General features: G+C 45.4%; 2 protein-coding genes across 12 annotated transcripts in view; one reads left to right on the top strand and one right to left on the bottom strand.

The window, feature by feature from the left end:
* ATG3 (autophagy related 3) overlaps positions 1–477 on the bottom strand; it is a 34,058-nt gene extending 33,581 nt beyond the window's left edge. For both annotated transcript variants that reach the window (XM_075906881.1, XM_075906889.1), the window contains exon 1: positions 286–477. In XM_075906881.1, coding sequence (XP_075762996.1) covers positions 286–357 — 72 coding nt within the window. In that variant the 5' untranslated portion in view covers positions 358–477. The remainder of the gene's footprint in view (positions 1–285) is intronic.
* The window catches only part of SLC35A5 (solute carrier family 35 member A5), a 49,475-nt gene continuing 32,810 nt past the window's right edge, over positions 477–17,141 (top strand). For 3 of the 10 annotated variants that reach the window (XR_003090889.2, XR_003090888.2, XM_006112218.4), the window contains exons 1-5: positions 889–1,468; positions 3,960–4,106; positions 6,523–6,621; positions 11,707–11,840; positions 15,212–15,279. Coding sequence is in view for 8 of the 10 variants with exons in the window: in XM_006112218.4 (XP_006112280.2) it covers positions 3,983–4,106; positions 6,523–6,621; positions 11,707–11,840; positions 15,212–15,279 (425 nt within the window). In the remaining 2 variants the exon portion in view is untranslated. Of the gene's footprint in view, positions 675–734; positions 821–888; positions 1,469–3,959; positions 4,107–6,522; positions 6,622–11,706; positions 11,841–12,006; positions 12,145–14,972; positions 15,092–15,211; positions 15,280–17,141 lie in introns of those variants that run through there. The other 7 variants (XM_075906797.1, XM_075906788.1, XM_075906822.1 and 4 more) reach the window with 7 other exon arrangements.

Genomic DNA, 17,141 nt, shown 5'->3' with positions numbered 1-17,141 from the left:
TATCCGGCGGGTGCGGCCACCCCACCCACAGGCACCTTTCCGCCTGTGACGCCGCGCTTCTGCCGGCACAGCCCTTAGTGTAAACACGCCAGCAGGGAGGTCGCGCCCCCCCCAGGCCTGTCCCCGCCCAGGCCGGTGAGTCACTGCCCCGGGGCTGCCACCCCGCCTCGCTACCCCCTCCAAGGCTGCCGGCCGGGCCAGGCACAGGAACGGCGGGGGGAGGGGCGGAGTGCCCGCCCCAGTCGGGCCCGCCCCCTGCGCTCGGGGCCAGGCGGCGGCCGTTACCTTGAGCACGGGGGTGAGGTACTCGGCCACCTCCAGCGCCTTCCCCTTCACCGTGTTGATGACGCTCTGCATCCTGCCGGAGCGCGCGCGCCCGCCCGCGCGCGGGGGAGCCCCCCGAACGCCCGCAGCCCCGCTCGCGCCTCAAGCTCGCAGCGCCCACCACCGCTACCACCCGGAGTCACATGACCGGCTTTTTACCTCCCGCCCCCACACGCACGTGACACAGTTGTCCGGCGAGGGTGAGGCCTCGCCCTCTCCCCTTATGCTTGCGCGGCAGAGTGCCGGCTAGAGCTCACGACGCTCGCGCGCAACTGACGAGACAGACGCGCGCGCGGAACGAAGATGGGAGGGGGAGAGAGACACGATATGCGCGGTGGATTGTAGCAAGGGTGAGGAATCACGTGGAGATGGCACATGCAGCCCCTCCCACTCCCGCGTAGCACGTGACTGAAGTGTGTGTGTATGGGGGGGGTTTCCTGTGTATCGTTGCGCGTGCGCGAGCGACGATGCCGGAAGCGGGAGCTACGCCTGCCTGGTGAGCTCGGCAGCGCCCGGGATCGGGGGCGGGGTTTGTCAGTTGGGCGGGCGGGTAACGCTCGTTTTCCTCCCCTCCCCTCCCCTCCCCTCCCCCCATTGAGGGGGACGCGCGCGCTGTGGGGGCGGGGCTGCCTCGGGCCGTGAGCGCCCGGCGCCGCAGCCACCAGAAGCGGGACCCGACGCGCCTCCCTTGGCCCGGGTCTGACGCGGGAGCGTCCCGGGCTCCACCTCTCTGGCCCGGGCAGCGGGGTGCGGCGTGCCGTCCTGCCCGCCCCGCGTGACGTCCTGCCGCAGGGTGGCCCCCGGGAGCAGGGCACCGGCTTTCCAGGGTAAAAACACCGGGCCGCTCGTCTGCACGGGCAGCGTCTTCGTGCCCCGGCTCCGGGCAGCTGCACTTGGCACAGCCGGTCCCAGGCCCTTGGCTCTGAGGAGCAGCGCCAGTCAGAAACAGGAGAGCGTCTGCGCGCGCGGTTCCTTGTGTCGGTGCTTCCCCAACCTCAGTCCAGTAATCCTAGGTCTGGAGCCTGCTGAGGTGTTGCTCTTGGTAAGGCTGGGAGATCTGTGTCCCGATTGGACCGGTGTAGTTGGACCAGTGGAAATGAACCAGATCCTGTTTCTGCACATGAGATTTAGCAGATTGCCAAGGGTAGGAACAAGATTTTTTTTCTTTAAATGTGAGAAATCATAAAATACTAGGTACCTACTATGACTATGACGTTAGTTTAACCCCCCGTAGTTATTCACCATGGTACAAATACAGCTCTCTCCCAGCATTGCTTTTTTTGAATCTTCCACTAGTGCAGTGGTTCTCAACTTGTTTCAGTCCACGGACCACCAGGCTAATCAAAAAATTTTCGTGGACCACTTCCTTTCTGAGACATGATAAAAAAGAGCAGACAATGAACATTTTGGTTAGAAATTTATTTCTTACTAACAGATTTTTTTGATTTGCTTCTCACTGATAAGCTATTCAATGTTTGGAATGGTACTTGATAATTCACAGTGAATATTGCTTTCCACTACAAGCCGATTCCTCTGTTTGGACTTAATGTGCAACAAACACGAAAGTCCAGTCTCACACATATAAATTGATGCAAATGGCAAAAAAAAAAATCTGACTGTGTTTGCTGACAGATTTGGGTAACTCCCTGTCACGCTGGCCCAAAATTTCTCTATGGTAGACTGCTGGTACACGTCTTGAGCCGCAAAATCATTTTTCAGAGCCAAGAATTCCTCCTGCAGATCCTCTGGAACACTGTTAACATCTGTTGTAAATGGATTCCTGATGAAAGATAATTCATCCGTTGTCCTGTTCCCCTCCAGAAAGTATCGTTGGAGTTCGTTTCGTGGCTTCCATAAATGATCGAGAACTTGCGTCTGAATGGCTTCCTTTTCCCCCGAGCATGGCCTCCACATACGGAAATTGAACCAAATTATTGCCTTAGACTCTTAAGATCCAGAATTCCAATTTGTCAAGAAAAGCCTTGATGATGCTTTGGTGAGAGAATGGATTTGCACCTGTCTCTTGCAGCTGAAGATGCAGTTTGTTCAAGATTCCAAAAATATCAACAAGATACAAAAGTTCTAAATTTGACTGCGTCAACACATTTTGGAATTCCTTTTTCCCTTGATCCTGGAGAAATAAATCCAATTCCTCTTTCAATTGAAAAACTCTGTTGAGTACATTACCTGTTGGCAGCCACTGTACAGAAGTGTAGAACAGCAACACATCAAAGTCGCAACTCATGTCCAGGCAAAATCTTTTGAACAGCCTGGTGTTCAGAGCCAGTGATTTGATGTGATTGACTACTTTCACCAACCCTTTGAAAACGGCATTCAGTTGATCAGTCGATGTTTTTGACGCCAAAGCTTCCCTATGAATGAAGCAATGAACCATTGGCGCGTGCTGTTTCACCAGCGTTTGGAAGCCCGATTTTGAGCCCAGCATGTCAGGTGCACCATCAGATACCCACAAGATTTACCCAATCCCCAGACCATGTACTTCAAAGAAATCGTTAACAATTTTCATCACATCCTGAGCCTTTGTGGTGGTATCAAGAGTCTTACAAAAAAGAAACTCATCTTTGAAGTCTCCCTCAACCATGTATCATGAGAACACCCAATAGCTGAGAGCACAATGCAATGTCGGTCGATTCATCTAGTTGTATGGCAAACAATGGAGACTTCTTTATTTCATCCACAACTTGTTCACTGATGTTCTGTGATATCTCATTTATCCCTCTCGATACTGTGTCGTTAGAGACAGATATATCATTCAGCTTCCTTGCTGCTTCTTTGCCAAGAACAAGCCACACCACCTCTTTTGCACTGGGAAGCACAAGTTGCTCTACAATGGTATGAGGCTTCTTGGCCTGTGCAACTTTGTATGCAACAATGTAGGAAGCGCGCACTGCATTGCTTGACTTATTGTAGAATGCACTTGTTGAGTCGAGGCGCTGCCGTTTCAGACCTGATAACCGCTGCTCAAAATAATCTTCATCCTTTTGCAACAAGTTGGGGTGACACTTTTTGAGATGGAGTTTCAGCTTAGCCGGCTTTATTGAATCATTCCCCAAGACCTTGAAACAAATAACACGTGGCAAATTCACACCTTCTTTTTCTTGACAAGCGAAGCCGAATTTGATGTAGTTCTCCGAATACTTGCACTTGACATTTCTTCCTGTTGTTGCCATTATAAACAAACTACACCACATCTGTAAAACAGCACATGTACCACAGGATGAACGACACAGCAACCGCTCAGCACGACGGTGGCAGCTACACTAACACTCAGAACCTCAGACAGAAGTTACTGGCAACGCAACGCAGTTGCGTCCTAGGTAACTGTATGGATGATGTGCTGCGTGCTTGTGAACACGGCATAAAACAGCCTAACAGTGGCGCCTGCTCACACCATGTGACTTTGGACAATGTTCCTGTGGACCACCAAAAAAGTCACCATGGACCACCAGTGGTCCATGGACCACCAGTTGAAAACCACAGCACTAGTGCATTCCAGTATCTCTGTTCTGCTGCTGGTCAGAGATTTTCTGAAGCACCAAGAGAATGAAAGGAGGGTATCTATTATCAGTGTCTGAACATAAGTATACAAGGTATTTTTATTTTGTTGTCCAAAGGGCATTGACAGCAAGGCAGAAAAATGAAGTGCTCCAGCCATTCTTTATGGTGCACCAAGTCAGCCTTGTACACCTGCCTTTTAGGAGGAGCATTCGTTACCTTGGGCTCAAGTCGTATTCTCCTGATGAAGTATTCTGCCAATGAAGGTAAGCTTGGATGTTTAATACATAATGTACTGCATGCAGAAGTTAGAGTTTTCCATTTAGAGTAAAACAATGTAGATGCTGAGATTAAAGCCTTCTATTGCAAATATATTTACTGGCTTCAATCTCCTTTTTGTGGGCTGTGTTTGCTGTTGCCTTTCACCTGCAGGTTTGTTGGGGGCATAAATGTTTCAGGACAGATTCTGTTTTTGGGGGAGCAGTGCACTTACTGGATACAGGAGATCTGGATTCTGTTCCTCATTTTGCCACTGACTTGCTGCATAACCCTGGGCAAGTCTGTGCATCTGTTTCCCTATCAATAAAATGAGGATAATATCACCTCTTTCATGTAAATCTCTTTCAGATCATCTGATGACAAGAGTGATATAGGAGCTGCTTGCTTTTATTTTGCAACAGGTTTTTCCTATGCTGAAAACCTTTTTAGCTTTGATGCTAACTGTATGCTTGTTGTTGGAAGGTGCTGTCCCTTCAACTCTCACAGGAGTCAGCCTTTTTGGATCAGGTCTTTTGTTACTATATAGCAGAAGTGGGCAGTAATTTTTGATTGAGGGGCCACTTCAAGATTTTGATAAGTGGTTAAGGGACATGCTCCCCTGTGTAGGGAGTACGGGATCTGAGGCGGAGGTTAGGTGCAGAAGGAAGCTTGGGGTAGGGGATTGGGGTGTGGGAGAGGATGTGGGGTCTGGGAGAGCGTTTGAGTGAAGGAGCGGGTTGTGTCCTAGGGTAGGGATGTGAACAACTAGTCAACTATCCGATAAGCAAATGCCTATTGGACAGTTTACAGGCTAGCTGACTAGTTGCTTCCCTCCCCCCCTTGTTGCCTCTATCAGAAAGAGGCGAGAAGGGGGTACTCAAAAGCAGCAGTGCCACATGGAGCCTGGGGCCAGACTCCAGGCTCCACGCGGCACTGCCACTTTGAAATGCTGCATCCCTAGGCTGCACACGGCATTTCAAAGCGGCAGCGCCATGTGGAGCCTGGGATCAGCTGGGGACTCCCCCGCTGATCCCAAACTCCATGCGATGCTGTCGCTTTGAAACACCACGGGGAGCCTTATGTTGGGCTCCCCACAGCGTTTCAAAGCAACAGTGCTGCATGGATTCCTGTGCATTTCAAAGTCATGGAGCCTGGGGTCAGCGGGGGACTCAGACTCCCCAGCTGATACCAGGTTCCACAGAAATGGCGTGTTGGATCCTGGGAACAGCTGGGGAGTCCATGCTCCATGCACAGCAGCACAGCTAATCCTGGAATCAGCCATGCGGCGCTGCCCCTTTCAAATGCCAAGACAGCATTTTAAAGGGTCAGCACCGCACAGCTGAGCTGGGAATCAGCTGTGTGGTGGCAGCGCCGTGAAGCCCTGGGTCAGCTGGGGACTCCCCAGGCTCCAGCGCAGCATTCCTGCGGAACCCGGGATCAGCTGGGAACTCCCCAGCTGACCCCAGGTTCCGAGTGGCACTTCTCTGAAACCCGGGGTCGGCTGGGGACTCCCAGGTGCCCAGCCCATGCCAGGGGCAAAAATGCTAGCTCACTGGGGATGCGGCTGACACTCTTGGAAGGAAGTGTTGGGGAAGCTGGTGGTGACTGAGCAGGTAGGTGGCTGAGGGTTGGAGTCCTACCTAACCGGAGGCAACCACCACAAGCTTCCCGAGGAACAGAGCTGATTTTGGGGCAGCGATGGAGCCCAGGGTCAGCTGGGGACTCCCCAGCTGACTCCTGTTCAACACAGCATTTCCCCTGAACCTGGGATCAGCTGGGGAGTCCCCAGGCTCCACGGCGCTATGGCATTTTAAAGAGGCAGCTGAGCCGCGGATATCTTCCCCCACCCCCCGTTGCTTACCTCTGTATCATAGAGGGAGCAAGGGCACGGGGGCGGGGGGGAAATCGACTAGTCAGCAGACTCTCCGATAAGCAAATGCTTATCAGTCAACTAGTCCTAAACATCTCTAGTCTAATCCTTAAAGAATGGTTAGCCACTTTAAAAATCTCAAACTTGTAAAATTGTCAGATTTGTGTTGTATGTGGGGGGAAAAAAACAAAGCTCAAATTTACTTAAATTGGGAAAGTAGCATTCTGTAAAGGCTGAACTAATTGTAATCAAGATTTCCTAAGGAATTCAAACTTGTGAGCTTGAGACTAAGCTTGGAAACGTCAGCCTGGAAAGCAAAATGTTCAAGAAGTTGTGTGCCATTGAAAATTTGGAGTATTTATAATTATGGTAATGAACGTAACCTTAACTTAAAAGGGTACATCATTTATGGGACCTGGTGAAAACTTTTGAATGCGTGCATTTAAGTGGTTCTCAGGGAATTATTGTGCTCTTTCTGTTGCTTTAAAGATGACTGAAAAAGTTGGAGGAGTATGAATGTTTATTTGCTGTAATAATTTTGCTGAATTCCACAGATAACAAATATGATTATCTTCCTGCAACTGTGAATGTGTGCTCTGAGCTAGTAAAATTGGTGCTATGTATGGCAGTGGCACTTTGGATAACTACAAAAGGTAAGTTCATATGCCTAAAAATCCATTAGGAAATTGTTCACCTTGTATTTTAAATCCTTCTGCTCTTGTATGATGGATTCAGTACAATCATTAGACTCTCCCATGGTACACCATGTGTGTAGTACATCTACAGTAGTAATTGAGACAGCATCTTCACTGAGAGTTAACTTGAATTATACTCTGCACTCAGTTACATTAATTCAAGAGAAGTTAGCTTGAGTGACAGAGGTTACGTTGTGAAATAATATGGAGCATTTGTGTAAGCTTCATAGAATGATTGGGTTAGCAGCTGACAAACTCAAGCTGTAGGTTTGGTCTACATGTGGAATTTATATTTGCATAGACCCTACTGAAGACTCAGTTATGTTGATAATGCTTCCATCAACATAGCTGACATTATTCAGGAAAGTAGTATCATATGCTAACCTGCTATCTTGGTGTAGGCCAAGGATGGGCAGTAACTTTTGCCCAGGGGCCACTTCAAAATTTTTTGAAGTGGCTGTGGGCCATGCTGGAAGAGGTGGGGCCTACGGAGGAAGGGGCAGGACTACCCCACCTCCAGATCATGATTAGTCTGGGGGAGGGAGAGCCCCTTTGTCCCCCCCTTCCCACTAGGCACCCATGCTCTGGAAGAAGCTTGGTACGCTCCCCTGTCCCCAGGCCTTAATTGGCTTGAGGGCGGGGGAGAAGCAGGGCCTCTGCGGGCTGGATCCTGCCTGCGGAGTCCCTTTTGCTCACTTGTGGTGTAGGCTGTGTTTGTGATACAGGACTGTGCTGGTATATTTATGCTGGTATAGTCTCTTGAATGCAGACATACCCATGATTTGTATGCCCTGACAGGCAGCCAACTCACGTTAAAAGCATCATCAGGCTGTAGTGGAGGATTTTTTGTATGGATAGGGCTTGAGCTAGGGACGACACTCAGGTAATAATGTGAGTTAGCTCTGATTCTGAAGTAATGACAACCCCTGCATCTGTGATCTTTTCACATTTTATCAGCTAAGCAGGTTAGGCTTCACTACCTAATGCTATGAAAAGTGCTGATGGTGACTGTTACCGCTCTCTCAAAATTCCCTGGACTGTGAATCGCCTTATTACCCTTTGCTGCCAGTAGGAAGGAGTTTTACCTGTGCCTAGCTGGACATCAGCTCTCTAATGCCAGCCTGTCAGCCACTGAAGCACTTTCCCCTGAGCTACACTAGCCTTGTCTTTACCGTGCAGGTTAACAATAGGTGCACTCTGGTCCGTCAGTCTTTTTAAAGAGTTTCTCTTTGATATGCAGCCCCTGAAATTGGCTATTCTCAGAAATCCCAGATCTCCTGTCCCCAAAGGCACAATGTACTGTACTGCAGTTTACTAGTTTTACTTGAAATCCTCTCCCCTATATAGTGCACAAGAGCGTAATAATGGAGACAAAAGAGAGTGGTGGAAACAAATGGTTACAATACATGCAAAACACTAAAGGATGAATTTACATCTACATTCATTAATAATTATCGTTTCTATCTAAAAAATATAGTCTGTAGCAGATCTGGCTTATTTCACAGAAACTGGAATCCAGTTTTTCATGAGACCACTCCTGCTTCTCGAGATGTAATCAATAGAAATATATTGAGTGGCTCTCCACACTCTGTGTTGTACTAAAACAGTCTGGGTATGTCTACACTACAGAGAAGATTGAAGCTGCTGCTGTCAATCTTCCCTGGTTCAAATTAGCATGTCTAGTGAAGACACACTAATTTGAGCTGAGAGGGGCGCTCCTGTTGAAGCTGGTAGTCCTGCTTCCACAAGGAGTAAGGGAAGTTGAAGGGAGGGTGTTCTCCCTTTGACTTCCCGCAGCGTGGATAGTGCCAAAATTTGAGTTAAGGTACTTCAACTTCAGCTATGCAATTAAAATAGCTGAAATTGCACATCTTAATTCAATCTTATCCTATAGTGCAGACATACCCTCTTTTATCTGTATTCATAGGCGGGTTAGTGTTTCTCTTTCCCTGCCAAGTGGTTTCAGTTGTTTGCAGTTGCCTCTGATGGTTTTCAGTTGGAAGTGTTGGGAGTGAGCAAGGCTAGATAATTTAGTCTTCGACACTGGCTAACCAGAGCAGAGGGTGCTATCTCTCTCTGTTTAAATGAGTCATCACAGAGACACATTATGCCTTGGTGTCTTATTTTTACTCCCAGTCCTTAAAGCATACTTTCAATATAACTACATTGTTCCTGAAATACTACCCATACATGCATCTTGCAATGATTATGAATCTTTACAAGTTATAAGCTTTCCGTAGATGACTTGTATATTACTCTTTATGGATAATTATCTTGCAAAACATGTACATCTATGGCCATATCTACACTGCAGAGTTTTTGTGCAAAAACGGCCATTCAAATGGATAATTGGAAATGATACTTGCTTGTTCTGCTAGTTGTGTTGTTCATTGTATAACTTTGAACAGATCCCTTGAATGCTCTGTTGTCCAGTAAGTTTTCTAAAGCTTGTTTAATGTTTTAAAAACACCTTGAGAGACTCGTCAGAAAGGCACAATAAAAAACAAAATTATTGTTGGATGCAGATTCCCTTTTCCACCTAGCCTTCTCTGTATCTTCATAAAATGACAAGACTCTGGGGTCAGTCTCTCACCATTTCATAGAGCAAAATAGCAGAATACTGATACTTTTGTATATGAGAGAACGGACTTCAACCATTTTATAATAAAGACTGAAAAGAAACCTAAGTAAAATATTGCTTTCCACAAATGCTAATGAAAAAGCCAGGTTCAGAAGATCATAAGTGCAGTGCACAGCCGTTGTGTTAAAAAGCAAAGCAAATGAAACTTTTTTTTCACATGTAATTGTAATACCCAACAAACTACAGTAGACTTCCAATAATCCAGCACCTTTAGGAACCAGGGGGTGTCGGATTATCAGATATGCCAGACTATCAGAAGGGGGGGCTATGAGGGGCCTGGAGTGGGGTGGGAGGGGATGCCACCCCAGACCCGTCATAGCCCCGCCTTACGATAGTCCGGCTCTGCCCCAGGTGTCCCTGATTCAACCGCTGCTGTTCAGTTTCAGCAGCAGCTGAATCGGGGATGCCTGCAATAGAGCAGCTGGGGTGCTGCTGGGTTGGTCCCGCAGCGCCGAGGGGCGGCCCTACGGCACCAACTCAGCAGTATCCAGCTGCTCTTGGGGATGCCTGGGGCAGAGCCTCACAGACCATGAAGACGGCACATGCTTGTGCCACCTGCATCCTCTTCCCTGTGCTCAGAAAATAAATACTGTTTTTTAAAGTTCACATTTGAAGGAGTAATGTCTCTGTGGTCAAGTGTCCACACTGATGATATCCTACAGAATCTAGTTATGGAAAGTCATATTATAGGCATTGTGACGGACCCGGCAGGGTCCGCACTAGGGGCGGGGGAGGCCCCCCTGCTCCGGCAGAAAGCGGCGGCCAGGGACGGCCAGAAGCCGCTCGGCGCGGCGCCGCCGGCCCCGCAGCGGCTAAAGGCGGGGGCAGGCGCGCGCCAGAGGGGACGGGGGAAACACCTGGGGCCCGGGAAGCGTCCGGCGCGGGCGCCCCGGTTCGCGCCCCGGGCGGAAGCCGCGGGCACGCTCCGGCCGGAGCCACGCGGGGATCCGCTGGAGGGGGCGGGGCTGACGCCCCCGACGTCACCCGGCTGCGCCCATAACAGGGGCACCGGGACGCCCAAGAGAGGGGAAGCGAGCGGGCAGCCACCCTGGCTTCCCGGCACCCCAAGCACCCGGCTTTCCGGGCGACCAAGGGAGACGACCCCGGCAACTGGAGGCTCGCCTTGGGACGAACCCGGCGGCTACGACGGGGTAAGTGACCCGACTCTGCACCGGCCCAGGGGGCCGGAGCATCGGGGGTGGAAGGAGTCCGAGGCGGGGCCGTTCTGGCGCCCGTGGGCAGGCGAGTTTCGGGCGGTTGCCCCGCCTGCCGTGAGGGGAGCACCTTAAGGCACCCACCTCACTTAGGGCCTCGGGCTGGGACCCGGTGGTGAGGGCGGGCCCGGGTCCCCCACTCCCCCACACCCCGACCTCAGCGCAAGCCCAAAAGGCAGCGATGGTCGAACGCAGCACCCCCCCCCCTTCCCCCGCAGAGAGGGGCAACGAGGCGAGGGAGCAAAGAAGAGAGGGACGGCTCAAGAACTCCGGTCGGGCCCCCGACCGGGGGCCGCCCGGGAAGACACAGGCCCGGGTCTGCTGAGCCCCCTCAACCCCGCAAGGGGCGAGGGGTGATCGCACCCGGGACCAGACTTGCCCGTGGACCCCGGAGGGCGGGGCGACTGGGCATTTGGAAGGCGGTGGGTACGCGGAGCCCCACCCCACCCCGCTGGCTCAACCCGGGGGATTTCGGGGGTGCGGGGCTCGCACCCTTAAAACCCGCCACAGGCATGGCCTACCTAAGGCTCATAATCTTGCATCCTCTCACTGCCTTACTCTCTGCTTTGTCTTGTCATGCCATGTCTTCTGTTGTAAGCTCAGTGGGAACGAGGACTGTCTTTTTTTTCTGTAAAGTGCTACTACTGTACTTCTGAGACTATATAAACTAGTCTCTTAAATCTAGGCTATTTTTTAAATCTAGGCATGCTCAATAGTCAGCAAGAGCCATTTCTATCTGACTGCCATTCTTTGGGCATCAATAATGATGGGTAGTCTCATTCTCATTCCTAGTTAATATTATGTAAAAATACCACCAGCCTTGTTGATGCCTCTCTGCTGAGGCAGAACACTGAATGACTGTGGAGACTGAATTTTTCCTCCTCTTACAGGTTGTTGCTTTAGGTAAACAGTTGAAGCAGATTAACAAGACAATATGGGGGAAGCTAGTGCTGCCTGTGTTGTGTATATCCTGTGAGTTAATGGAAGACTAAAATCTCCAGGGCTGTCATTCTGACACGATTCATCAAACACTAAATTTGCTTTAAAACAAACAAAACAAGCAATTGGTAGTCTGTCAGATTGGAATTAAAACACACTTCTATTAATCTAGAAATTCTTTTTTCATAATTCTAATCAAGTTTATTTTACTGGCTGATTTATTTCATTTTTTATTTTATTTTTTTTTAGAGGGACAGTCATATGGTGACTTCGGATGCACTTCATGGAGGGCATTTTGTAACTACATGAAGTGGTCAATTCCTGCCTTTTTGTACTTTTTGGATAACCTGATTGTTTTTTATGTATTGTCCTACCTCCAACCAGTAAGTATACACCGGTCAAATAAAATAGCATTGAAGTGATGCAAGTCTCTCTCTTGTTGATATTTTGTTAGTTGGGGTTTCGTGATCCTAGTTGCCCTGTCTAAGGCACAAGGACTGTGTTTATTAATCCCTTCCATCCAACTGCCCATCAGATCCTGTTTTGTAGCTTCCATTTGAGAGAGAATCTTTCTGAAGAATCTACTTCCTGCCTGATTTAGAGGTAGTGTTGAGTGGCTTCAAAGTGATACAAGACTTGGTCTTGCCTCCTCCTTTCTTGAGCTCAGCATATCAGTTTGTTTTGAAGGTGGGTTTTGAGTCTCATCTATCATATGGCTCCTGCCATTAATGTGTTTATACAAATGACTTCAGTCATTTTTGTATTTTGCTTTCATTCTGCACCAATACCATTATGATTAAACACCAAAAGTAGGGAGGAAGAGGTGAGGAAAGAGTTTTAGATGCTTATTTTTTGCATGTAATTATCTCTAATACTTGATAATTTTTATTGATACCAGTGTAACAGATATTTGCTGTTTGATTCCAAGTTCTACTAATAAAATCTAGTTTTCAGAAAAATTGAGATCTTCCTTTTAGGGTTGGGAATTATTTGTTTGTTTTAAGTTTTACTAGTATTGACTAGAAACAAATGGTTAGTTTTGACTAATAAAATAACAGGAAATTTTCAATGTAGTTATCATGACACTAGAGAAACTATAGTTAATCTAAACCTTTATTTTAACTCAGAGGCTTTTTCTAAAAATTGTCTTTTTAGGGCTCAAAGGGTATTTTAAAATAACACGTGCTGCTTTCATAGCTTTTTAAAGGTGAGCACAGTATAGTCCTGAATAAATTACAGGATCTGATGTTTGAAAGATTATATCCACATGCAGTTATTTTCTTAAATAAGCAATTTTGTTTTTGGTTGTTGGGATCTTTTATAATACAGGTATCACACAGAAAGCTTGTATCCACACTAGCAATTTGTATTTCTTCCCTCAAAGTGAACATTGTTCAAAACCCTTCCTTTCCTTCATATAAATTTTCTTTAACTTTCCATCTGGCATATTTCATAGAGGTTTATTAAAATTGTAGCCCTATAATGGTAAAACAAGAATCGTAACATTTCAGATTTAAGTGGCTCCTGGACTGACTCAATTCTGGAAGGCATGGTAAGCTGCATTTGAAGGGATAGTATCTAGTTGGATGAAAGAAGATGCATGGCCATCCTTGTCTCATGTGATTTTAAAAACTACCTAGATAGGAGGTTAATTAGTATTTGGCTGTTGTTTATTTAATATGACTTAAAAATAAGATTTAATTTCGGTTGAGACCTGATGTGTTGCTTAGTGGTCTGTGGTAGATTTTGCTCTGATACTTGCTCTGTTTTCTTGCTTTTTGGGGCATCAGTGAATAAAAACTGGAAACCAGTGTTGGGTGTAACACCATAGATTGTTATCATGTCCTGTCTCTACAGATTTTGATTTGTACTTTGATGACCACAAAGCAAAAACAAAATGCAAATGGAGCGCATGTTTCTTTTGTGCACCAGTCCTGTATTTGCTAGTCCATCTTTTGAAGAACCTCCACTGTCCATTCTGACTTCACCTATTTAGTCAAATAGTTTTCCTACTCTTAAAAGCAGAACTAAGGACATTTTATGCTTAATGGTCTAATAACAGTTCTAAAAATTGAGACTTGGATTTTACAAGTCAGGAAAATCAGAGGAAACCTTACTGTGACCTCTTATGTGTATTCATTGCACTTAAGATCTTTGTTTACATGGGAACACAATATTGGAAAATATGATGTGCTACTTAGCAAATAATACATTAGATTATAATGGAATGAAGCTGCCGTTTATACTGGTTAACAAGGGCAACATTAATGCAAAGTGAATATTGTGAATTTAAAAGCATTTAACAAAGTTCAGATTATATGCACTATATGGATATTATACACATGTATATAAATATTTGATTAAAACCTATTATGTAACAAAGAGATTTTCATCATAAAGGTCGAGTGCAGGGAACACCTCAAAACGAGTTAAACCCAGATTTTTGGGTTTGTCACTGTTCATTAACCAGGCTGTGAGGAAAGCAGAGGCGTTTAACAAATATATTTTTGAAAAATTAGTTTTAAACTCTATACTTGTTCTGGGTTCACTCGAGTTGCACCAGAAAAACAAGGTTCTAGGACATAAGTTACTACAAGTCTCAAACAGACATTGGTTCCTCTGGTACTTCATGTACTATCAATGTTACTTTCGCGGATGTTTTCACTGATCCCACAATCTGCTTGGTGAGGCCAGTTTTGAATTTTCCTTGGTAGTTTATGTTCAAAGACTGTGGTTAATTCTGTGCCAGACATGTTAATGGCAAATCCCCTATTTTTTACATGAGTCAATCTGGAATGCCTTTGAGAACAGAGTTAAGTTATAGAAAATCCCTGTAGGAACCTGAATTGAAAATCTTCTGACTCTTAAGATTTTAAAGTGTGGTTCTGTTCTGAAAAATGCTATTATTTATGAAGTATCCAAATCATAGTTGCTCTGATTGCCCAAGTAAAACAAGTGTTGTTTTAATTACTTTAATACTGCTGCAAATTGCCTTGGCTTTTGAAAGGCAAGTTGGGTTCTTTTCTTCCACACATTACACCCATGCAGACCTGTTATCTTCAAATTATGCTTTGTTCCCTCTATGCAACAGCATTAGTCCTGTAATTAATACCTACTTGACAATTAAGTTGTTGAGTGAGCCAGAATAGACTCCCAAAGCTGTATTGGATATGCATGGCTAGCCAGAGTAAAAAAAATATGGCACTCCGTTTTTTTTTTTTTCTTCAGCAAAATCAGAAGTTCTGACTCAGATACTTTCAAACAGTAGTGGAGTGGAGCTGTGCTTTAAACATGTGTCTCCATGCGCTCTTTCGAGATAGTAATATTGCTCAAACTTCAAAGTACAAACAGCAAGAAATGTAGCATACCTACAATTTAAGTGACTACATATTCTATGTATTAATTTTTACAGCCATGAATAGTTTTTATTTGCCCAAAGTACTAGATCCAGCACTCACTGAAATCAATTCTAGTTTTTTTCAATCCTTTTTAGCCCAGGGTGAAATCTTCCCCATTGCAGAGAACCCTAGCAAAGTTTCTGCACACTACATAATCCATTAATTTGGAACTGGCAAGTTATTTAGGATCTCATGTGGTTCCTCCTCACAGAAGTGAATTTCCCCTGGAGTGAAAGGTCAGTCCCAATAAGATCGTTTTTGCCGTGGGGCCTTCTGAGAAGTGAATGGTGTGAGTTGATTTGCTGATCAGATTCTGTCTGGGTTGTAACTATGTTCCCTCTTCTTTTTTTTTCTAGGCCATGGCTGTATTATTTTCAAATTTTATCATTATAACAACAGCTCTCTTATTCAGGATAGTGCTAAAGTAAGTACATTTGAAAGTAAATAAATATGGGGGAAGTTACAGTGGATTCTTTCCCTCCACATGAGGACTGTAGTGTTTTTAGTACTCTGTATTTTCTGATGTCTTTGACATACAAGCTAGAGGGATGGCATAGCAGGTTAAGTGTTTAGTATATATGCAATTCATAGCTTAATTGGAACCACAAGTTTAAATCTCAGCAAATTTATCTCAGTCCTTCATTTTTCTATCATTGTATTACATAGCATCATTAAAGAGTCGAGCTAAGGTGTGAGTGCCTTTATTGTGCATTTCCATACTTTAATGTTTAGATGTTTTTTTAACTTTACCCTTTATTCTAAAATTCCAGGTTGTTAATATTATTTTGGAGATAACTGCAATATTTTTATGTGTTTTACTCTTAAGTTACTGATATGGACTCCTAAATGTAACTACATTTTAAGAGAGCTTTTTTATCTATGAAGTGTTGCATTTTATCATTTTAGACAACATAAAATGACAGTATCCTGAGGCTTATATAATTAAACTAGATTTTACTAGAGCAGTTAAAAATTTTCACAGATTTTGATGAAAACAATCATTTGAAAATGTTTGCAAAAATCTTTCTAATTTATTACCAGCTGCAAATGTTGCATACCAAGTGAAGACAAACAAATGAGAGATGGGAGATGCAGTAGAGAACAGAGATAGATAGTGTGCTGTGTGTTATAATTGTGTCAGATTTAATGGACTTCTTTAGTTTGATCTGCTGAGGCAAGTGAATTGCGAAGCATATTTTAAAAAGCAAGCTTATGATCTTTTAAAAAATTATTTGTGTTTAAAGAAGAACAAAATCCTTTCTACCCACTTACATTATTTTTCCCTTTCAAATACTCAATATGTCAGTCATAGTCTTATGTGCTTTGCAGAAGGACTTCAGTAGTGGAGAAGATCCTGGGGAATATATATATTGACTTTTTGTACCCTACTTGAAGGGTCAGTAGTGTAAAATCATTAACAAAGACATTTTTTCTCCTAAGTATTTATGGGCATTCAAGTTAAATAAGTGTTAATTTAAAATGGTTTTTGATAATCTGACTGAAATCCTTTTTTCTTTTGCTCAGCCGCTCGTCTTTTGTGATGTCATAAATTCTCCTGTTGCCATAAATGCTTCTAGAATAAACAAGACTAGGAGAAATTTCTAAAGTAAAAAACAAGCAAAATAAACAGCCTTTTATGGCTGCCTTTATAACGCAATAAAATAGTAAAAGAGGGCACAAACCTAATTACAAAGAAATTTCTGTTCTCCTTTAAGTGAAAATTTGCAAAACAGGATTTATTTGAATTCATTTGCTTTGTTTGTACCCTCTAACCCAGTGGTCTCCAACCTTTTTACACCCAAGATAACTTTTTAAATGTCAGGACAAGCCAAGATCTACCCCATCTTTTCCCTAAGACCCCACCCCTTCCTTGAGGTCCCACCCTCTTTGTTCCCTTCTATCACTTGCCATCCCTGGCCCTTATACACTCTCAGGGTATGGCTACAGTGCTGCTTTTTTTATCCTTCTTTTGGAAGAAATTTGTCCGACATTTGGCCTGTCTAGACTGGGCCAAATGTCAGAAAACCCCTTCTTTTGGAAGCCCCCTCATTCCTTGTGGAATGAGGAATACAGGGGCTGCCAAAAGAGCATGTTTGCTGGAAAAACTCCTGCAGTCTAGCCTCCTGGGTTGAGACAGGATGTGCGGGCTCTGGGGTAGGAATGAGGGATTTAGGTGTGGGAAAGGGTGAGAAGTGCAAGCTCCATTTGGATGCAGGAGGAGGTGGAGAAGGGGATGCTGGCTCAGTGTGGGGGCTCCAGGCTGGGGAGGGTTGGGATCAGGTGGAG

This window comes from Pelodiscus sinensis, chromosome 1, assembly GCF_049634645.1.
Source record: "Pelodiscus sinensis isolate JC-2024 chromosome 1, ASM4963464v1, whole genome shotgun sequence".
Lineage (NCBI taxonomy): Eukaryota > Metazoa > Chordata > Testudines > Trionychidae > Pelodiscus > Pelodiscus sinensis.
The sequence above is the reverse complement of the archived record's forward strand: the minus strand, read 5'-3'. Positions and strand labels throughout refer to the sequence as shown.